Source organism: Nomia melanderi, chromosome 2 (assembly GCF_051020985.1).
Source record: "Nomia melanderi isolate GNS246 chromosome 2, iyNomMela1, whole genome shotgun sequence".
NCBI lineage: Eukaryota > Metazoa > Arthropoda > Insecta > Hymenoptera > Halictidae > Nomia > Nomia melanderi.
The window spans coordinates 29,268,854-29,293,123 of NC_135000.1; the positions used below are offsets into that span (position 1 = coordinate 29,268,854).

At 39.8% G+C, this 24,270-nt stretch overlaps 1 protein-coding gene across 1 annotated transcript in view; it reads left to right on the forward strand.

Annotated features, from left to right (window-relative positions):
* The window catches only part of kon (chondroitin sulfate proteoglycan 4-like protein), a 133,089-nt gene that overhangs the window by 51,369 nt on the left and 57,450 nt on the right, over positions 1–24,270 (forward strand). The window contains exon 3 of the mRNA XM_076365014.1: positions 12,193–12,356. Within this exon, the coding sequence (XP_076221129.1) occupies positions 12,193–12,356 (164 nt within the window). The remainder of the gene's footprint in view (positions 1–12,192; positions 12,357–24,270) is intronic.

The window sequence follows — 24,270 nt, forward strand, 5'->3', positions numbered from 1 at the left end:
TATCCCCATCAAAAATAAAAAAAATTCTCAACCTCGCTCACAGCGACGTTGTCACTCTAAAGGTTAAATCGATAAAAACAGAGTTTGAGGGGGTTCAATTAAAATTTATAGATTACTTAACACTAAACATACCAGACAACTGAAAATTATCAATTCCTGATGTCGTCATCTTCCAACGAAGACAAACACAACAGAAAATACGAAAAATTCCATTGATACATTTATCGCTATCCAAACTATCACTTTTTGGACGTGGAATATTGAGATAAGATTGATTAGTGATTTCTATATGGTTCCTCATTGATTAGTTTGGAAGGATATTATGTTATTGGACAATGTTGGATGATCTTTTTCAACCTCACTCTCAGAACGTTGTCACTCTTAACCTCTCGCCGTACAATAACAAGTAAGTCTCGTGATGATTTCTAAACAAATCTAACAAGAATCAACGTCGTTCATTACCCACGGATCAAAGCAAACAACTATTCTATTATCAATGTACCATCTTCAAATGAAATTTCCTGAAGTAGAATGGAAAATTGTTGTATTTCTTACAAACTGTCGATAGTAAAATATTACACGAGCTTAGTAACGAAAGTGAATAGTACGCCGAGGGATTAAATTACGAATTGCCTTCTAACGATCGTATCTGACAAGCAGAGAAAAGAGCGCTGCTCTCGATCGCACCTGCTGACGCGGTTCATTGAATCGTCCCGGACCGGTATCGTTTGAATATCACTTAATGGCCGCGTCGTCTTCCTCGCTGGACCGGCTCCCAATTACGGAGAATTGATCGCGGGAATGTAGTTTGCTGAAGTTATCAAAGTGGCGAGCGGAAATTCCGTGGGTAATTCGAAATGTTCGGTTCGATGGGGTTCCGATAACTCGAGGCTCGAATTGTTTCGGGAAAAAAATCCCATCCCCCCCACCGCCCCCTCCCTTCCCGGCTCGTGGATAATTGCCTCGGGGTTGATTTAGAGACCGTGCTCATCGGGGACTGCTAAACCGCGAGACGTTTTGCGACCGCATTCGACCCGGTGTTGCGCCATTCCGGACATACCTGGCATTTCCGGGCTGATTGACCGGCAATGAGACCGCGTTTGTCAAGATCGCCCGTGGAATTTATTCCTTCCGCGTGACTTTCACGGTGAACTTGATATTCCTCCGTTTCGAATGTGGAGGTTAGGAATCTGAAAAGAGAATTATATATATAATATATTTCTGCAATTAATTATTAATGTATAGTGCAATTATTAATGCATTAATATATAATATATTTCTGCAATTAATTATTAATATATAATGCAATTATTAATGCATTAATATATAATATATAATATATTTCTGCAATTTATTGATTAAACTTGATATGAACGTTTAGCAAATATTTATAAAATTCAATATGCATGACGCGTTCCGTGAACTTAACCCTTTGCACTCGAGAGGTGACTCTTAGTTACCACTTGATTCGATATAATGAAACTATCAAGTTGAATATTTAACCCTTAGCACTCGAGATTGTTTTGTAATCTATCAGCAACTGCAATTTTTATGGTATCTCTAGTGAAAATGAAAAATGCTGTAACATACCTTCGATCTTTTAATGAAAATCTAATAATAACAGAAAATCAAATATTTAATATTATAACTGATGCAATGTTGGAGCCTACAGAGTTCAAAGGGTTAACATTTCAAATGGAACTTTGCACTGCTACGTGAAATATTGAAATGAAACTCCTTCGTTGCTTAATTTATCTATGAATTATCGTTAAATTAGTTTCAAACTATCGGCTATATCTCGTCAGAGAATGTCGAATATTTCCATTGAAAAACTTTCGAGTGCAAAGGGTTAACAGACGTGAATGTCCTTGAGTTGTGTTGAGTTTAAGTGGAACATTACTGTTTCTGTTAGAAATCTGTATAGTTTATATACTTGTTATACAAATAGTAAATCATTTTACTAGGTTCATCTTTAACCTACTGTCCTCTTGCGATTTACATTAAAAATTTGAAGATATCAGTTACAACATCAAATGCTTTTGAAATAATAATTTCCGGAATGAGATTAACTCGTTTTAACAAGTATTTCTAGTATTAATAGAATTATTATCCACGTAACGAACTATTTTGATAATGTCTATAACCAGTTAACTGTGTGTGACGAGTATACACGTCATCTTAAAGCTCTCAATGGGGCGAACCTTTTCAACGATGGATTATTTATTTTTTCGGCCTGCATTTAACGAGTGAACACTTCATTGTTTGATTTGCCTGCGCGCGCAATGAGTGATTTTTCAAACTAAATTCCACAGTTAACCGGTTAAAAACTACTGGACAGAGTGAGATAAGAAACGATGTTATTTATGGGACGACCTCATTATGGCGTGTCAACAAGAAATAGCCCCGATAGATCATCCTGCAGAGGACGCAGCCCCGATTCACCCCGTTCGCGTGAAGCGCTGGGGGCAGCTCGATCAGTATTAGCAATGGAAATTGTAATATTTGCGTACGTGCGGGTCGACGCGCGACCCCCGTCGAGAGTAAACGCGTTTCGGCCAGCGAACCGTGGAACGCTGCGGGATGCTTCGATCGCTGGAAGATGAAACGGCCCTGACACGGTGTCAGTGTCGCCGAGATAACTCGTACAGTTCATTTCAGCAAGGACAGTTCGAAGTTAACCTTTCAACCCTCTCCGGACGAACGTCGACGTTTAGGCGAGATGAAATGTTCGGATTTCGGGGACAAAGTCGCTAACAAATGATTTGACCCTTTGCACTCGAAAGTTCTTCAATGGAAGTCGGCAATATTTAAACGAGATATTAACCCTTTGCACTCGAGAGGTGAGTATCGAGCACATGATTCGATACAAAAACTATGAAGTTGGATATTTAATATTTCGAATTAAAGTTTGCATTGCTACGCGAAGTATTTAGATGAATCACCCCTGCTTAATTTATCTATGAATTATCTTTACAATAGTTTCAAATATGACCTGTATCTCGTCAGAAAAGTTTTCGAGTGCAAAGGGCTAAACGACACTCTTTAAAGCTAACAAGCGAGAGAATGTAGATACGTTAAGAAACAAAGATATTTTATTTGATTTCATATATCGATGCATTATATAGAGCATAATATATAAGACGATAATTGCTATAAGAAACGTAGTGATGATTGAGAGTCACCTCTCGAGCGTGAAGGGTTAATTAGTTTTAAGTAATTTTCTCTTCCTATTATTCGAGCAATTGATATATAATTTAGCTTCATCTGCCGAAGGTTTTATATACTTCAAAGAATCTTCGTTCGCGATGGGTTAACCGTGTATCAATTAAACGCGAGCATTCGTGGGAATTTCGAGACGCGTTTAATTGATGTTGTAGAGACTGTGAAATGAAACACTACGGTATGAAAAGGTTTGATGAAACACGAACTGCTCGTTGAACGAAGACAGGGACGAAGGAGTATTGAGAAATGAAATTGAACCGGAACGTTAACCGGTTATCGCCGGTTAAGAGTGAACTTTCCTGTGTTTGATCAATGTTTACGCTGACTTCGGACAAAGGTTCGATCCTATTGATCTTCAGTTCGTGTTTAGAACGGCTAATTCTGTAAGAGTGGGGGTCGAGGGATTTTGGGAGAACCAGGGTGCTACAGTGATTCCCGATTATCCTGATTTGCCGGTAGTACTAATTGGGACCGTTGCCTTGGAGCCCATTGTCTTGGCCCCCATTAACCCGTTAACTCGAGTTCCCATCACTCCTACTGCGCAAGTTTGGCTAGAAAATTAACACTTTACACTGCGGCTTCCTCTTTTCATTTAATTGGACATCTTCGCGTTCGAACCGACTCGGAATTTTTAGTTTCGAGCAATTCGGCAATTTTTGGATTTCTACGATTTGGGAATTTTTACGTTTCAACTGATTGGGAACTTTGGATTCTAACTAATTGGACACTTTTAGCTTCAACCAATTGGAAATTTTTGATTTTAAGCAATTAAGAATTTTTGTGTTTCTAACAATTGGGAAATTTTAGATTACAATTTGGGATCTCTGCATCTCGACTAATTAGAAATTCTTACTTCCAACCAATGAGAATCTTTGCATCTCAACCAATTAGGAATTCATTTTGTTTCAATCAATTAAGAATTTCTGTTTCCAATTGGCGATTTTTAGATTACAATTTGGGAATCTCTGCATCTCGACTAATTAGGAATTCTTACTTTTAATCAATCGAGAATCTTCGCGTCTCAACCAATTAGGAATTTTCACGTTCCAAGAATTTGTGAATTCCTAGCTTCAACTGAACAATCCTTGCGTTCCCAACTGAAAATTTTGTTGTTTCAACCAATCGAGAATTCTTAGATATCAGCCAATTAAGAGTTTTTGTATTCCCAACAATTGGGAAATTTTAGATTACAATTCGAGCATTTTCTTTCAATCAATTAAGAATTTCTGTTTCCACCAATTGGCGATTTTTAGATTACAACAATCTGGGAATCTTTGCATCTCGACTAATTAGAAATTCTCACCCCCAACCAATCAAGAATCTTCTCGTCTCAACCAATTAAGAATTTCCCTGTTCCAACAATTTCTAAATTCCTAGTTCCAACCGAACGATCTTTCCAACTGAAAATTTTGTTCCAACCCATCGAGAATTCTTACATATCAACAGTCAAAAAACAAGATCCACAATTCGACATCATTTCAAAGAAAACAACATTATATCTACACGTAGACGGTTCGATCGAGATTTTCGTGTTTCGTCTCGCGGTTCATTATTTCCGCGAGTTGGTCGATGCCCGTGCTGGCCTAGAAATAACGGTGTCGCGGTCCTTATCCAATTACCACGGAGAAAATCCGCTATCGGAAGTGTTCATTGGCCGCTAATTACCGAGATAATAGGTCACCGAAACGGTTGAAGCGTCGGCCGCCCGCCCCCCGCGCGCCGATCGGCGGCCTCCTTAACGATCCTGCTGCCTACGTCAGACGTCCCGATTTACTAACTGTCCGTGAAAACGTAATGGCGAAGTTCGCCGTCGCGGCCCGACGACTTCGCCGATTCTTAAAGTGTGTCCTCGAGCACGAGGACGAGCGATAAGGAGAGGCCTGTCACGCTGGAAAATATATCGCCGGGGGAAAGCCAATACTAATGTGGCCCCGGCTCCGCTAATTCGCCCGGAGACCGATGGAAAACGCGCCGCTTATATAATTGAGTTCGCGAGTTCGGTTCCCGAACGCATGCAAATTTTAATTGGAATATTTGATTGTATCGCCGCGTATGTGGTCGCGTTCGATTTTTCTATCTTTTGTTCCTTCGCTACGCGAATAGGTTAATTAACTTCTCGATATTTATGGTTTCACGGTGAACGTTACTAAGTCGAGCGGCAGTTTTAAACGTGAGTTTAACTAGAATCAACAGATAGATTGAAATGGTTGTAGAATGTTTATCTTGCGACTATTGAAGTTAACCCTCTATAGACTGGTGTGACTTTGAAGTCACACATCGATACCGGCTTAAAGTGGCTTATTCAATTTTTCATCGCAAAATGACGAACGACGTTAAATAATCAACCCCTTAACTTGCACGCTCGAGCTAATCCGAGCGCGCTAAACAGGCCAAACTGTGAAAATAATGTGAAAGCAAAGAAAAAAATCTTTTTATTGATATTTATCATTTACATGGGATTGTAAGCTATAACACTTATTTATTCGAGAATAAAATATAGCCTTTTTCCATGGAACAAAGGCGCAGTATATCAAAATTGATTTTTTTTGGCCGGCTTTTTTCAAGGAAACTGTGCGTTTATGGGGTTAATCAACTTGAACTTTCGTACACACAGGCGTTCACGTTCGGCGTCATTGTAACTTGAAAGTTACAAAATATATTCGTTTCAATAAAATTATTGAAACTATTAAATACATTAATTTATGTTCATATGTTGGTATTAATTTCATACTGCATAAATTTTGTTATAATCACGAAACAAAATTCGGCCCATAGAGGGTCAAGGTGCTTTCGTGAGGAATTGTTGAAAGGTTCATTTGCATAGATGTAGGAGTTTTGTTCAAGACCTCGTAAGCAATTATAAACGAATCACTGGAATTTCTTAATAATTCTAATGTCGAGTTATTCTTTTTACGAGGTAATAGAGCTTCGTATCCTCGAAAACTTGTTCCATTGTTTACTACACGAGCTATATAACTTATCTGAGAACTTACTTACCCGAAAATCACGGTACTAGTTCACATAATCGCAGTGCCGGAGGAGCAATCGCAAAAACTAGTTCCCCGATCCACGATATAACCGCTCGTCAAACTCACTGTACGCCCGCTTCCAGTTGCCGTTGGTCAAACGTTCCCCACCGGGGAATTGCGAAAGTTGGGAAAAAGTATGACTACACCGTGAAAACTAATCACAAGGTACCAAGTCCGCCCGAACAGAAGGAAACATAGGAACCCTTTAGGACGGGAAGTGCTGGCCTCTGAGGAAACAAGAGAACCTGTCTTCTAAGAAGATAGACAAAGATAGTCTCTGAAAAAGTAGAAAGAGTTAGCCTTTAAGAGGTCTGCAGGAAATAGACTCTAAGAAAGTAGAAGCCAGCCTTTAAGAAGGTAGAAGGAGGTAGCCAAAAAATCAGGAAAATCTATCCTCTAAGAAGACAGACAGAGCTACCCTCTAAGAAAACAGGAAAACCTATCCCCTAAGAATATGGAACGAATTAGGCATTAGGAAGTCACAAAGATCGAGCCTCCAAAAAAGCAGAAAAACCACCCTCTAAAAAGATAGAAGGAACTAGTCTCTAAGAAAACAGGAAAACCTATCCCCTAAGAATATGGAACGAATTAGGCATTAAGAGGTCACAAAGATCTAGCCTCTAAAAAAGCAAAAGAAAACCTTCTAAAAAGATAGAAGGAACTAGTCTCTGAGAAAACAGCAAAAGTTAGCTTCTAAGAGGACAGAAAGAGCTACCCTCTAAGAAAACAGAAAAACCTATCCCCTAAGATAGAACGAATTAGCCATTAAGAAGTCGCAAAGATCTAGCCTCTAAAAAAGCAAAAGAAAACCTTCTAAAAAGATAGAAGGAACTAGTCTCTGAGAAAACAGCAAAAGTTAGCTTCTAAGAGGACAGACAGAGCTACCCTCTAAGAAAACAGAAAAACCTATCCCCTAAGAAGATACAACGAATTACCCATTAATAAGTCGCAAAGATCTAGCCTGTAAAAAGATAGAAGGAACTAGTCTCTAAGAAAACAGCAAGAGTTAGCTTCTAAGATGACAGAAAGAGCTACGCCCTAAGAAGACAGAAAAATCTATCCCCTAAGAAGATACAACGAATTACCCATTAATAAATCGCAAAGATCTATCCTCCAAAAAAGCAAAAGGAAACCCTCTAAATAGATAAAAAAAAACCAGTCTCTAAGAAAGCAGCAAGAGTGAGCTTCTAAGATGCCAGAAAGCTCTACCTCCTAAGAAGACAGACAGCCCTGGCGTCCAAGAAGCCAGGAGCCAGCCGCGCCAAGAATCAGTGGCCTCCAGTTCCAGCTAGGTGGAGCGTTCCCCTCCGTTCTGACGGCTTAACTCGAAACTTAACTTTTCGCCGGTACGTGTGCCGGGTGTCGATGAGACCGATCCATCGGCGGGACGAATCGGAACAATGGATCGACTCGCGTCGGGAAGTTAGGGGGTGGGCTTAATGTTTCAGCCGGGCGGGAACGATATGCCGCGCGCGCGGCGAGCGAAGAATGCTACCCGCGCCGGAGAAAAAGAGGATTCTCCGTGCCTAATGACCCGTGCGGTTATTCCACGTACTCGAACACGCTTTCTTAGATCATTTACACGCCGCTGGGAAATAAACTCCTTACGACCGGGCCAGGGGAGGGGCGGGGCGGGGGGAGGAGAGAGGAGAGGAGGGCACTGTCCCGATTTCTCGGTACGGTTAGATGCGAGATCTCTTCTTCAACGCTCGTTTGAAGGAGTTGAAGTCGCTCATTCATCGGTCTCGCCGGGCTTTTCAATCGCCTTCTTCTACCCCGATTCTTTTTTCCACCCTCCTCCACTTTTTCTGTCTTGCCCTCCCCTCCTCCGGTCCTCCGCGCCGTCCTCGGTATCTCTTCCAGACGCCGACGATGGGGTACGGCGTCCGCTAATGGGAAATATTGCGCGATTTCGTAACGATCGACGGGATATCGATTGAACTGCAACTCCCGGCTGCTCCGGATTTAACCTACGACCACTTTCGCTGATGCGCTTCACTGAATTACTTTGCCGTCGATCGTTTATTGGATTTAATCGAGTCTTGTGTTCTTTGTCTGCGTTCGCTCTAAGGAGAGCCGGACGTGGAAATCGGTTTTTGAGTGAGATCTTTTCCGTGGTGTAGTATTTTTATAGAAATGAACTTTCGCTTTTTTTATAATGGTCGTACATTTTTGGAGAAATGAGTTTTAGGAATGTTACTGTTATAAGGTGATTAGGAGCTTACTATAATAGGTGTAGCACTTTTTTTCTTAGGTTCTTTGCTTTCCTTTGAATTATAATATCTGATTATTTTGTTATTGTAATATTGTTGTGTTATTGTGATATTATTTATGTCTTATTACAATAATATAGGAGCTTAAAACTTATTTCTGTTTTTTCTTTTTTTCATGAACACAGATTTTTGTCTGGCTCTCTTCTAAGAGTTAATGATTCTTAGGTACTTTGTTTTCCTTTGAATTATAATCTCTAATTATTTTATTATTGTAATATTGTTGTGTTATTGTGATATTATTTACGTCTTATTGCAGTAATATAGGAGCTTAAAATTCATTTCTCTTTTTTCTTTTTTTCATGAAAACAGATCTTTGGCTCTCTTCTAAGAGTTAACGATTGACAATGGAGGAGTAATATTTTGTTTATATTCGAAAACGGTGAATAAAAATAAGAAGCATTATACTTCAGATGGTTTAAACATTCGTTCCTCTCGCGTGCAGACCGTGCGGTGTTGAACTTTCAAATTCCACGGAAATCTATGGAGATCAGTCATATAGGAATCACCATATTTTCTTAAATTCAATTGTCTTCTTCCACCACGATTCTTCACTCTTACCCTCGCTCCTCTCCCATTTCATTCTAATTTATTCCATCTTTATTACCTCTCCTCCAGTCGCAGCGGCGAGGTACGCTAATGGAAAATATCGCGCGATCTCGTAACGATCGCCGTGACATCGATCGAACTGCGGCACCAACTCGTCTCGCCCGCCGTAACGCCGCTATACTACTTCAAACAAACATCAAATCCCTTCCAATACCCCTTACACGTAAACCACTCAAACTTAACAATAGAACTGCCAAACAGGTCAAAATGACCTATTTCTGATTCCTCCTTTTTGCAATTATTAACTATTAACCGTTTGCACTCGAACTTTCGCTTCATATATTTATTATTTTCTAATGAAACTATTTAACTATTGATTCTATCAAATAGAAATGACACACGAAACAGTGGACAGAATTATTTCAATACTTCATATCTAATTAAAATATATAATACATGACATCGAATATTGAATTTTATTTCGCTATATCACATAATTATCTCGCAAGGCTCAACACTAGAACTACCGAGCATTTAATACAATTAATATACAATTCCTATAAAAACTGTAACAATAGATTATTTCCAGTTTCTTCAGGCACTCATTATAGTACCGAAACTATTTATTTTCAAAACCATTTCGAATATTCAATGCTTCGAAGATATCAATAATTTCCAAACAAAAAGATCGAAACCAGTCATTTCGACTGTTACGGTAGTTCTAGTGTTAAAGAATTTCGTCTCGAGTGCAAAGGGTTAGAATTTCATTCAGCAAACTGAACTGTAACTCAACGAAAGCTTCAAAAACTCATAATATCCACAGCCGAATTTCAAACTGTCCAACCGCTCGTTCCTTCAAAAAGATTGCCATCCGACCAAAAATCAAGCAAAATCAAACATAGCAATCCGACTCCCAACTCTCCAGCAAGAAAAACCATAACAAACCCAAACATTACAAGACCATAGACAAAAGCATTAAAACGGACGAATCGCGAAAGACCAAAATTTGATTTCCATCCGGAATCGACGGCGTCGCGCGCCGTTCCCTCCGGTCTGATTTTTTTTTTACGGGATTCTCCGTCCTCCACCCCTCGCGCGGCCTCACTCTCCGGCGGCGATGCTTTTTTTTCGTCCCGTTTCGTTTCGGGACACGGTCGATATTCCGCGGAGCCCGGGTATTGTAAATTACAAAGGTGGAAAGTTTCCGTGCGACAATGCGCGCACTGCGAAACGTTAACAACCGGCGGGAATGAATGTTCGACGGCTGACGGGGGTGGAAGCGGACGATTCGAAAGCGGGCGGCCGTCATTGTGCGGTAAATAATAAGCGGCTCCTTCATTAGAAACGCCGGGAATCGCGGAAAAATGGTCCCGCGAGTCGAGGATCCTCTCGTAAATAAGGAGGCGAGGTCCTCCGGTTTCCAACCCCCCGACCCCCCTAACCCCTTGGCAGCGGCTGGATGTTATAGAGACACGTGAAATTCGTTTCCGGATGGCTGGGCTCTCGTCCTTTGCGGTTAACGCGGCTCGTTTATCAAAAGCCGCGGCCCTGTTACACGGAACAGCGCCGAAATTCATCTCGAGATGTTCTTTACCTAGCCGCCGCGACGCGGAATACCTTGTTTCTTTCCGCGTGCCGTCTGGCGTCTCCCACTGTAACGTGATTTATCGATGCTTCGGGACTTTGGATGATTATTCTGTACTTAACGCGTTGCTGGACGGGTAACGAGCTAACACGTTCCACGTGTACCACGTGTACAATGTTTGTGAGAGAATATTTTCAACCCTTTGCACTCCAGTTTTTCACTGGAGATATTCAGTATTTTCTAATGAGATACCGGTGACATTAAGATTGAATTAGGAAATCTCATATGCGTTGAGGAAAATTATTTTCTTTCGATATTTCGTACATTGATATTATACAAAGTGTAATATTAAATGTCGAAGTTTGTAGTTTTGCTGTATCAAATCATTTGACTTAGAGGCGCCTTGGAGTGCAGAGGGTTAATGGATATATGGTCATGGATAGCGGTGTACGTTACGAAGCAGTGAAAACAAAGAAACAATATGAAAATATCTAAAAATGACCAGAAACTTGAGTATTATCATTATTATTATTATTATAACTTATTATTCTATTGAAAAAATCGATACAGTTCATAAACAAAATATAACCGAAGTTCCCGTGGCACGTAAAACTTGGAACATTTGGTTTCGGTGCATTGTTACGAACTATAGGCATCCGTGGCATGTTATTGACGATAATTGCAGCAATGCTTGCTTAGATTAGACGTGTATTATAGATTAGTAGGTGAATTATAATTCAACGATTACATCTTCTGTTAGTGATGTATTAGATAAACGTGATTATTTCACGTTCGTTTAATATAGTTCAGTGTTTTGATACGGTACTAGGACATTCAAATAGGTTATTAACACTGGAACTACCGTACCAGTCAAAATGTTTCGATTTTTTTGCTTAGCAATTATTGATATCTTCGAAGCATTGAATATTCGAAATGATTTTGAAAATGAATAGTTTCATTTCAGTACTATAATGAATATCCAAAGAAACTGAAAATAATCTATTTTTTCTATTTTTTCTAGTATTAATTTAAGGTTAATAGAATATTGTAGATTATTGACTTTTACCAGAAGCTACTCGAGGTTTCATTAAGATTCAGAATGATCGACGACGAATGAATCGGCAAGGGTTGAAATCTCGAAGATTCAAAGTACTCGCGACCATCAAAGACACACGTCACGCGCCATTGATTGACATGTCGATGCGTCTACACGTAATTACTAGTTCCCATTACACTAGTAAAAAGAATGAAGCGTTTTACAAACGATCCCCTCGATTGAATTCGACACTTAAAGGGCTAAAAGTGGAAACGTCCCTGCCGCGCGAGCGACATTGACGTTTCAAAGGGAAGGGCCGGTATTTCACGCGTCGATGGTCCTGCAGAGAGACAAAACGAGGGAATCTGTATATATATATATATATATATATATATATATATGTGTGTGTGTGCGTACGAAGAGAGAAAGAGAGCAAAAAGGAAGGAAGGAAGGAAGGAAGGAAGGAAGGAAGGAACAATAAATTTTTCAAATTTATTGCAGTGTCGTTCTACGGGGCGAGCTACATTCATCTGCCCGTGCAAGAAGCGAAGGGCGCGACCGATATCAGCTTCCGGTTCCGAACCCACCTCGCGGACGCCATGCTGCTGTTGGCCGCCGGCAAGACGGATTACTGCCTGATCAAACTCGAGGCCGGAAGATTGAAGGTTCGTTTGCCCCTGATTGCTTGCTTTCTATTAATAGGCCTCCTGTTTTCGGGGCCTGCGCCCCTCTAGTCGTTAACCAAACCGCACGTGCCGCCGACGTCGCGGCCGTTAGGCTGCGTCGACGGTGACGGGATCCGTTGCACCTTCGATTACTGATTCTACATTCGATCGACGTGATTTAAGTATGATTCCATGAGTGATTGTTAACCCTTTGCACTCGAGAGGTGATATACCACCTGATTTCATAGAAAACTAAAATTTGATATTTAACCCTTTGCACTCGAGAGGTGATATACCATCAGATTTTATACAAAACTAAAATTTAATATTTAACCGTTTGCACTCGAGAGGCGCCTTTCAGTCGCCATTTGATTTGACCGAAGAAAATTGTAAAATTAAAAATTCAATATTAAATTTTATATAATGCACGAACACATGGAACATTGAAATAAAATAGTTCTGTTATTTAATTTATGCAAGGTATTTCTTTATGTTAATTGCAAGAAATATCACTGACATTTCATCAGAAAGTAATGAATATTTATTGGGAAAAATATTCTCGAGTGCAAAGGGTTAATGTTATACCTCGTATAACTGGTGAATTTAAAAAGTATTAAAATGAAATTACTTTGTTCCTTGATGTACCTAGAATTTCCCTTCGAGTTAGTTTCACGAAATGTCTTTATCTAATTAGAAAGTGTTAAAATATTTCTAGTGAAAAATCGAGTGCAAAGGGTTAACATTGTGTACTGGATAATTTTCAGAAAACTGAATGATGGCAATTTTCACTGAGGTCAACTCATATCAATATACATAGAAAAACTCAAATATGTTATGTAATCTATTTTAAATAGATAGTCAATTTGAATTAAATTTTATGTTTCTTTCAATGCTTGGTAATTAGCGAAGTTGCATTAAGTGTCTTTATATAAAAACGTTAATTTGACTTTCCCATCGTTACATTATTAGACATCTGCATTCGACGTCGCTTATCTTGCATGTTACGATTGTTTTCAAATAACTCAGAAGCGTCAGTCATCGGTAACTGACGTACGCTTGATGTGTTAATCCTTTGCACTCGAAAGGTAACTCTCAATCACTCGATTTGACACAGTGAAAATATAAATTCTGATATTTAATGCTGAACTTATAATATCTCGATACGTGAAACATTGAAATAAATTATCTTTGCTCCTCAATATACTTGTCACCTCCGTTCCAGTTAACTTTAACCCCTTAGTATACTATTTCCTGTCGCTACAAAGCTCGTGTAATATTCTAGTATCGACAGTTCGGAAGGAACGCAACAAAATTGTCCGTTCTACTTCAAATGGTTCGCAATAGATGTTCAAAATAGATGTTCGCTTTGATCCGTGGGTAACGAACAACATTGATTGCCGTTAACACTTTCACGTTCGGTGACACCAACGTGGTGCCATTAGCAAACCGGTCGTTATTTGCCGATGATACCAATGCGGTGCCATTTGCATCCCGTTTATTATTTGCGGTGACTTCAACGTGGTGCTATCGGAAATTACACGTATTATTAAATACACGTATTACACGTATCATTTAACAAAAAGCAGCTAAGTTTATTACGTTGCAATGAATTTTACATTCTACATCTATACATTTCAATGAACAACTTTGCAAAAACTTCCAGCGACAGAGAAGAAAATTTTTGTGAACCGTGCAGACGTGAAAGTGTTAAATTAGCCCAGAAATCTTCGTGACGAGTCTCACTCGTCGTTCCACGAGAGGTTAAAGAATATTACCTCCATCTCGTCAAGAAACGAGAAACATTCCCAGAAACTTCCCTGTGCGAAGGATAAGACATTCAACGGAGAGTAAATCCCGATAACACCCTGAGAGGCTAAATCGATACGAGCCAAAGCAAAGTTTTAGTCCTCGGTGGCGATATTCACTGAAGCCCCGGTCTCTCGTGCAAAAAACGGGTTAACGAACCGCGGCCGTTCGATTGACGGAACAACGAGGCGCGTTCGAATCGCTCTAAATATCGGTTGCCACTTATCGCCGCGTATAAATCTCGATCGCGGGGGCGAGTTGTCGCGGGTCGCGAAGAAATTAGACCCGCTTTGATACGTGGAAAGGGGTCGAGCGAGCTTGGCGAGCGTCGGTTAAAGCACGCGACAACGAGTGCCGTAAAAAAAAGAGATGAAAAAAGGGAGAAAAGGGAAAAAAAGAGAGAAAGAGAGAGGGAGGGAGGGAAAAGGGAGAAAAAAAGCGGGGAAAGAGAGGAAAAAACAGGGACGATTCCACGCACACGTGTAACGACGACATTCCGCCGGCCGGTTTTATAACTTCGATAAAAACCGTGTCTTGATTTTAACAACGTCACGTCGTTGCGCCGTTTTATTCCAGCCATTAAAACTCCGCGAGTAAAAGCATCTTATTTATGTGCGCCGTTGCTCCGCCGCGGTTGTGGCCTGCGAGGGCGGCGGCGTGCGGCGTGCGGCGCGCGGGGGCTGCGAACGGGAGAGGGGGGCCGAGGCGACGGGGGGTTGATCGATGCGTTTCATTTTACTAGAGAAAATCGAGTTTATAGAGAAAGAGGGCGGAAAACGGCGAGGAACAAACGGGCGGAGGGGCTCGAAGCGGGATCACGGAAGAAAGCATGGCGGCGTTCGTTTGCGTTCCGCTTTCGGGCTGTTTGTTTCGTTAACGTCTTGCCTCGGAAATTCATTCGGAGACTCGCCGGAGGATTTTATTCTTTTTAAGTGTTATGGGCTGAGGGTTGATTTCATTTATTGATGGTATTGTATGCAGTTTTTCTGTGGTAACTGGATAAGTGGAGGGGAATGAGGGGAAGTGGGTGATGAATTTTTTGGGAAATGAATATAAGGAGGATGAAAGTTGAGGGATTAATCCCTTGTTTTGTGATAGGTTTCTTTGTGATCGATATGATTATTTTGTAATTTAGTGAGAGAAATAGGGAAATACTAGGTATATTCTATAGGTAAACAAGTGGATGGTCAATTTTTGGGGAAATAAATAAAGGGAAGGATAAAAATTGAGGGATCCCCTTGCTCTGTAATGTTTCTTTGTGATCGATATGATTATTTTGTAATTTAGTGGGAGAAATAGGGAAATACTAGGTATATTCTATAGGTAAACAAGTGGATGGTCAATTTTTGGGGAAATAAATAAAGGGAGGATAAAAAATGAGGGATTATCCCCTTGCTCTGTAACGTTTCTTTGTGATCGATATGATTATTTTGTAATTTAGTGAGAGAAATAGGGAAATATTAGGTATATTCTATAGGTAAACAAGTGGATGATCAATTTTTGGGGAAGTAAATAATAGGGAGGATAAAAATTGAGGGATCCCCTTGCTCTGTAATAGGTTTCTTTGTGATCGATATGATTAGTGTGTAATTTAGTGAGAGAAATAGGGAAATACTAGGTATATTCTATAGGTAAACAAGTGGATGGTCAATTTGTTGGGGAAATAAATAAAAGGGAGGATAAAAATTGAGGAACTAATTAACCTTTTGCCCTAGGGTCCAGTTTTCCACTATGATCGGTACGATTGCTTTGTTGGTAATTTATTGAGAGAAACAGGGAAATACTAGGTATATTCTGTGTCTGTGTCTGCACTGTAGATAATTAGCTACAAAGTACAGGTAAGCAAGTGGAAACAAACAAAAGAGAAGATGAAAACTGAGGAACTCATTAACCTTTTGCCCTAGGATCCAGTTTTCCACTATGATCGGTACAATTACTTTGTTGTTAATGATTTAGTGAGAGAAACAAGAAAATACTAGATATATTCTACATCTGCTTTAAACTATAATAATCGATAACAGAAGAATAGTATTTAATAAATAATATTTAATAGTATTCCACATTGCTTGAAAACAATTATAATAAGAAAATTGATATTGCATTGAAATATTTAGTATCAGAGGTTATATAACAGTATAACATGAGCACTGTAATACCAAAACATTAATTACTTCTAATACTAATTTCCTCTAACAAAGGAATAAATCTTCCTAAAACAGAACGCTCGAAATTCTCGTGGCAGTGAACGTGTTAATTTGAATTCGGGAGTCGAGTAAAGATAATCTATACGATCGTTCATCGATGTTCTAGGAACAATAGGATGAACCGTACAATAAATATTAAACGTAATATTATATTGGAAGGTCAGAAAATTTATTCGCGGCCACCCTTTGATTCCGAGCGAGGCAACCTCGCGATATTAAGTTCCCTCATAAATCACCGATCCCAGAGAGGTGCCAACGGCGATAATGAGTTTCGTCGTCGCGCTGTATCGCGTTGTTATAGAAAATGAAATGGGGATGAGAGGGCTGGTCGTCGAGGACCACGAGTGCCGGTAAGTTTTTTGGGTCGCGAGACTTCCGATCTTATTTACGGCTGTCCCTTGCGTTACGGAGTGGATACTTGTGTATGTAGGTACATATTTCTCGACTTCCTTCTATAAAATTTGTTATTTCTTGGGAACCATTGACAAAATTGCCTTCGATCTTTTTTTAGTCGGTTTTGTGTCGATTGCTGCTTTAAAAGTGAAAGCACTTATATAATAATATTGTTGTTAATAGTATATATTACATATATTGTATAATTGTAAATTAATAGTATAATATTATACCATAATACTGAAGTTAATAAACAGACAAACGCAAACATTTTTAAATCACGTTGAATCTCCTTACTTCTCAATAAATCCTCAAAATCTTCAAAAATAAAAGCACTCCTGCAAACCCTACAGTCAACACTATACAATAATTAATACCAAAATCACAATAAACATTAACACTAGAACTACCGTTCCAGTCAAAATGACTGGTTTCGATTTGTTTGTTTAGCAATTATTGACATCTTCGAAATGATTTTGAAAATAAATAGTTTCATTTCAGCACTATAACGAATATGTGAAGAAACTGAAAATAATCTATTACAATTTTTATGGGAATCGTATATTAATCGTATTAAATCGGTAGTTCTTGTGTTAACCCTTAACACTCCAGATGGTTTTGTAATCTATCAGCAACTGAAACTAATTTTTATAGTACCCCTAGCGAAAATGAAGAATGCTATAACATTTCTTAGATCTTTTATTTTCCTTAGTGCAAAATTTGGATGTGTAGAAAATCTAATAATATTAGGGTAGTTTCTTTAGTTCATTAAAATATTCAATATTATTCCTGGTGCAATATTGGAGCCCACAGAGTTCAAAGGGTTAATAAAAATCTAATAATTGATAATAGAAAGTCTAACAATATTAGGATACTTTCTTTAGTTCATTCAAATACCTAATATTATTCCTGGTGCAATATTAAAGCCTACAGAGTTCAAAGCGTTAAACCTCAACCAAACCAGCCAATCTACGTCATCTCGCAATACTCTCATCCACATTTCTAAACAAAAGACACCAACATAAAATAAACACTCTATCACTCCACAATTCCTATTGCAGTCCACCATTTAACGCTGAACGTAACAACGCAACTAACAATCAAATCCAAACAAGCCCAAACATTCTAGTCGCGAGCATAGGGGTCAAAGACGGTACCCGACAGCGGAACGATCGTTTTATAGGGGTCGAAAAACGAGAACGGCGATACACAGGGAAGCCGAGAGCGGAGGATCGATAATTCGCGATTCCCGTGTCTCGCTTCCCTCGTCTCCAAAATGAAACGCCATCGGACGGGACAGAACCACGTCGCGTCGCGTCGCGTCGCGTCGGGTCGTCGTTCGCATCGGTTCGGGTCACAATAGGCCATCGCCGAGGGGGCGGTGGGGGTCGAAGAGGGAACGGCACTAGCCGGCACGGTATTTTTAATTGAATTAAACATGACGCGTTCAAATTTAACTTTCGCGGTGGCGCGCGCGAAATAAAACATCGTGATTCCGAGAGCATTTTTCGCTCGCTGCCCCTGCCAACGGAAAATGTATATTCCCTTGTTCATTTACATTCGACACCATCCGCCGATTGAAGGCCGCCGCTCGTCGAACACCCGTGAAATCGGCCGCGCCAGCTCATCGCCCTTGTAAAAACGAATAATAGCCGCGTCGGTTCCGCTTAAACACGCGTTGTTGCCGCAACTATCCACGGACGGTTAACCCTTCTCGTGGCGGGTGACTAACGGTTGACTTTCCGCGCGGTGAGGTTCGACCGGTTCACAGTCAATGCTGGATTTCTCTGTTAATTCGGAGTTTTATATAGATCTCGGTTCGCCTTTTGTCTGTTTGTATGTAATGCGAGTGGTTGCTCGAGTGGATTAGATTCAATATTACTTTTAATCAAGGGAAATAAGGAACAGTTGAATAAGGTTTTTACATAGGTTTCGATTCACTTTTTGGCTGTTTGTATGCGATGCGAGTGGTTAATTGAGTGGATTAGATTTAATATTACAAGTTCCATCGTTAACGGTAGACTCTGTGAGACTGTCTTAATCAAGGTTTTTATCGGTTCACTTTCTGGCTGTTTGTATGTGATGCAAGTGGTTAATCGAGTGGATTAGATTTAATATTACAAGTTCCATCGTTAACGGTAGACCCTGTGCGAGACTGTCTTAATCAAGGTTTTTATCGGTTCACTTTCTGGCTGTTTGTATGTAATGCAAGTGGTTAGTTGAGTGGATCAGACTTAATATTGGAAGTTCGATCGTCAACGTTAGACTTCGCCCGAGTCTACTTTGACCCGTGCCTTCAAAGACCCGATTAACCTTGCACACGAGAATTCGTTGAACCTCTAAAGATTCATTCCGTAAGACGTTAAACTATAAACGGCAATCTGAAACATGAAAGAAGGGAACCCTGTGTCACCTCGTTCTTCGAATAATCGAATCATTTCGATCTTTTGCGATCACAGAAACGTTTAGAGAGATTAATAAACAATAATCCTTAATCAATAAACCAAACATTCTCTGATAAGAATTACTTAACCCTTTTCGGACGAAGATTCTTTGACGTATATGCAACTTTCGGCAGATCAAGCTAGATTATGTATCAATCGCTTAATTAATAGAAAAGAAACTAAACACCGATCTCTTGCTGCTTGAGTAATTAAATCACGTATCTTCGACTTAGTCTTCGAAACAGAAAAATTTCATTTCACTGAAACGTCGACATTCTTATATATAATAAATACTTAACATTTTTTAACTGTACAAAGACGATATTTTTTTAAATGAACTCAAAGAAAAATCACAAGTAAATTGAGAGACAGAGCTCTTTTATCCAGTATTTCATACACCGATGTATTATACACAGTTGAATATTAACCTTTTGCACTCGAGAGGTGACTCTCAGTTACCACGTTTCGATACAACACAACTATGAAGTTGAATATTTAATATTTCAAATTAAAGTTTGCATTGCTACGTGAAATATTGAAATAAAACCTCTGTTGCTTAATTTATCAATGAATGATCGTTAAATCAGTTTCAAACAATACGACATATATCTCGTCAGAAAATGTTGAATATTTCCATTGACAAACTTTCGAGTGCAAAGGGTTAAATATCAAATTTCATAGTTTTACCGCATCGAATCAAGTGGTGACTGAGAGTCATTGGTGCATAAAAATTGTAAAATTTCGTATTTAACATTAAGTCTTCAGTAATCTGTCGATACGTGAAACGTGGAAATAAACTACCATTGTTCCCCTTATTTTATCAATAAATTCCTCGTTAAATTTCAAAAAATGTCATCTACGTCTCATAAAAATAAATTGAATATTTCTAGTGACAAATTTTTGGAGTGCAAAAGGTTAATAATAATTCTCTGCATTCCATTGCCCGATTCCATCGCGATTCCATTTTCCGCCGTAAAAAACGTGTTCGATGTTTCCTCGGAAAGCGATGAGAGTTTACAGCGGAAAAAAAGCTCGTTAATCCATCCGTGTTCGTTGACTCGCCCCGCGGCCGTTGTTTTCCCCGAGACTTTCGCCTCGCGTGCTTCCGAACGAAGACTGCCGCGAACTTTCCCGTCGGGGAGCTGCCGCGCTGATCAAGCATGCGAGCAACCGGAGAAGTTTCTTGTTCTCGGAGATCCCGCTGCTCGGGATTGGAATCGAGCCACCGAGACGTTCGTTGATCGATAAAAACTTGATCCCTTTAAGTCGGCGAGTTATTACTGGACCGGGAATTTTAATGCATTCAACGCGAATAAGAATCTCTGGCAGCCTGTAAAATATTCTCGAAGGTTTCTCGCTCGCTTACAAATTTGGGAAATAGAAATACCAGATCCACCGATCGGAGTCGAAGTTCGTTAGAGAATCTAATTGATTCGTTCGATTGTTCGCTATTCTTTGTCGTCGAATTCGTTTCGTTCTATGACCTTTGTGTATAGACGCGAATTTAACCTTTGAGTATCGAAACCTGAGAATTATCGATTAATGATGGATACTCTAATGCAGCTAATAAATTAATTTGATTAACACTAGGTTTACGGAACCCGTCGACGGATATTAAATTTTTTAAACATTATTCAGTTTAAGTCGATCTTGATTTATGCAGTTATGCGAATACGCATTGCATCACTCTGGTGTCGAAGCTACAATTTTCGCGATTTATATAAACGAACACATAGTTCTCTGGGAACAATAGAACAAAGTATAGAATAAATTTCCGAAAATCTACTGTTAACCAGTTACGTTGAATGCCATGGGGATGACCAAGCAAATCGAATTACTATAGTTCACTCAATTACACCATGGTTATTTGAAAACATTTCAATATTGTGAATAATGCTAACCAATGTACTGACATTCAGCTAGATGAACCTGCAATAATAACAATGCAATTCAGTCGAATGATTTAATATTATATTTTTTCCATTTCAAGTATTTTGTACCATGAAATCGTGCGGCATTCAACGTGTTAACTGTGCTCGACGAGTATACGTCATCGTGAAGCTTGACACGATACTGATTCAGCGATGAATTCTTCATTTTTTCAGATAAACATGTAATTCTTTGTTTCGCTTTGATTTTTCATTAAAATATACTCTACGTGCATCCGTCCTACAACGAGTACACGCTCAATTTTTTGTGAAGCTTGACACGATACTGATTCAGCGATGAATTCTTCATTTTTTCATATAAACATGTAATTCTTTGTTTCGCTTTGATTTTTCATTGAAATATACTCTACGTGCATTCGTCCTTCGACGAGTACACGCTGAATTTTTTTATTTTTATTTATTGAGAACGAGAGGTTCTCCCAACTAAATTCCACAGTTAATTTGATTAATATTCATTAGGGGTAGCTATCCGAAGCACCCTCAAAGGACAAACCAAAATCCAAAGCTCATTAAAATAGTATTCTGCGCTGAAGATCGTCATCTTACACTGCTGCCAACTAACACTTCCTCCCCCCTCTGCCAAACCCTTGACAGAAACAACCCCAATCCCCTCATTAGCCGAAGCCAGTCAGCCAACGATTCGAGAACCCTTCAATCACCACCCAATGCACACTCCTTTTCCCCTGAGAATGCATTCAACGCTAGAACCACCGTTGCCAGTCAAAACGACGGATTTCAGTTTCTCTGTCCCTTAATTACTATTTCAAAAATAAACAGCCTCGCTCGAACGCGACCTGTCGAAGCGTTATACAAAGTTCAACGTTAAATACCAGGCTTTATAGTCTCGCAGCGTCAAATCAAGTGTTGACTGAGAGTTACTTCACGAGTGAGAAAGGGTTAATCGAAAGGGTTAACCTTTTGCACTCGGAAGTTTTCCGGTGGAAATATTTAAACATTCCCTGATGAGAGACACTTTGTGAAACTAAAAGAGAAATACGTGTATTGAACGAAGCTGTTTTATTTCAATATTTTTCTAGTTAATGCATTTTACGAGGTATAATATTAACCCTTTGCGGAAGTTTTTCATTAGAAATATTTCAACTTCTGATGAGATAGAGAATATTTCGTGAAACTAACTCGACGAGAAATCACACCATTGAACCAAATAACATAAAAATACTTAAAAGAAATATTTAAGTATTTTAGTATTAAAATACTCAATCGAGGGACAATGCTATTTTGTTTGAATACTTCTCAAATTGATGCATTGCACGATGTTTAACATCGAGTATCAAATTTCATAGTTTCACTGTATGAAATCAATTAGTGAGAGGCACCTCTCGAGTGCAAAGGGTTAAATATCAAATTTCATAGCTTCACCATATGAAATCTACACGAGTGACCTCCCGAGTACAAAATTTTTCACTTGTAATATTCTATACTTCCTAATTAGCCGCAAACAAGATTCTTTAAAACGAACTCAACAAGAAATCATACACAAATCAGTTAACAAAACTACTTTCCTTCAATATTTCACATACCGATGCAGTACACGAAGATTAACATTAAATCCCAAAATTTATAATTTTCCTGTATCAAACCTTCTGGCGACTGGCAGTCGCCTCTCGAGCTGCAAAGGGTTAATTATTCGAACAACAAGTGATCCGTAAAAAGGAGTGAAACCAGAGCACAGTTCCTTCCTCCCCAGTGTTTAAAAGTTCAACATATAATCGAGTTCCTCCGTCGAAGGTTGTGAATATTTTACAAATCCTCGTCTCGGGGGGGTTAATCTTATTACCAGAGGAAAGCAGCAGCTGAACGGCAGTCCGCCTCGGGGAGATTGATCTTCGCGTCGGTTTCCGGGTAGAAAAGATCACGATCGAACTCTCGCCGGCGCGTATCCCGCGTGCATTAACGGGGAACGTTATTAACGGCGCGGGGGACACTCGTCGCGCTGAAACGAAACTGCCGCGCTCGCGCGGAGGCTGCATTACGCGGGACAACGACGCACAGGGGACACGGGGCCAGGGGGGCGGGGGGCGCCCAGAAGGGCCACTTTACTCTTAGGTAATAATCGTCGACGAGCTCCGGTTACAAATTACGATTCCGTGAGAAGAATCGCGGGGCGTACGGCCGCCGCCGACCGGGGGCGGAGAGGGTTGGGCGCCGGAGTTTGCCGAGAAGAGCGGAACCCCGCCCACGGGATAGCAGACCGCTTCATGACGATTAATGTAACGCCGGCTTCATATACTGCGGGGCTCGTTACTGCTAATTCGAATGGATTGTAACGCGGGCTTCCCGGAACCGACCAACAACGCGCCCGGTAAGCAGCAATGAACGCGGACGCTTGAAATATTCGCGGGATGCTACGCAGCCGCCCGGATTAAGGAGCGTGTTCTTTGAGATTGTCGGGATGGCTCGGATTTATGATGGGATCAACAAGGAAATGTTGTTAGGTCTTGCTTTAGAAGGATGATATTTTAATTATGTTTTTTTTCTGGAATTTATGGTGAAGTTGTGGAGATGTGTTTCTGCTTTTGAAGATTGATGGATTAATGGTGACTCAGTTGATAGCAGACGCGATCGATTTATCACGGGATCAACTGGGAAATGTTGTTAGTTCTTGCTTTTGCAGAAGGATGATATTTTAATTATGTTCTTTTTTGAAATTGTGGCTGCGGTGGGTTGAATTGGAATTTATGGTGAAATTGTGAAGAAGTCTGTTTCTGGGTTTGAGGATTGATAGATTAGTAATAACTCAGTTGATAATAGACATGATCACGATTGTCGACTGTTGATTGTTCGTTAATTAACGCGAACACTTGAAATATTCGCGGGATGTTACGCAGCCGCCCGGATTAAGAAGCGTGTTCTTTGAGATTGTCGGGCCGGCTCGGATTTATCACGGGATCAACAGGGAAATGTTGTTAGGTCTTGCTTTAGAAGGATGATATTTTAATTGTATTTTTTTTTTAATTTATGGTGAAATTGTGGAGAAGTCAGCTTTTGAAGATTGATGGATTAATGGTGACTCAGTTGATAATGGACACGATAACGATTGTCACTGTTGATTGTTCGTTAAGCAGCAATGAACGCGGACGCTTGAAGTATTCGCGGA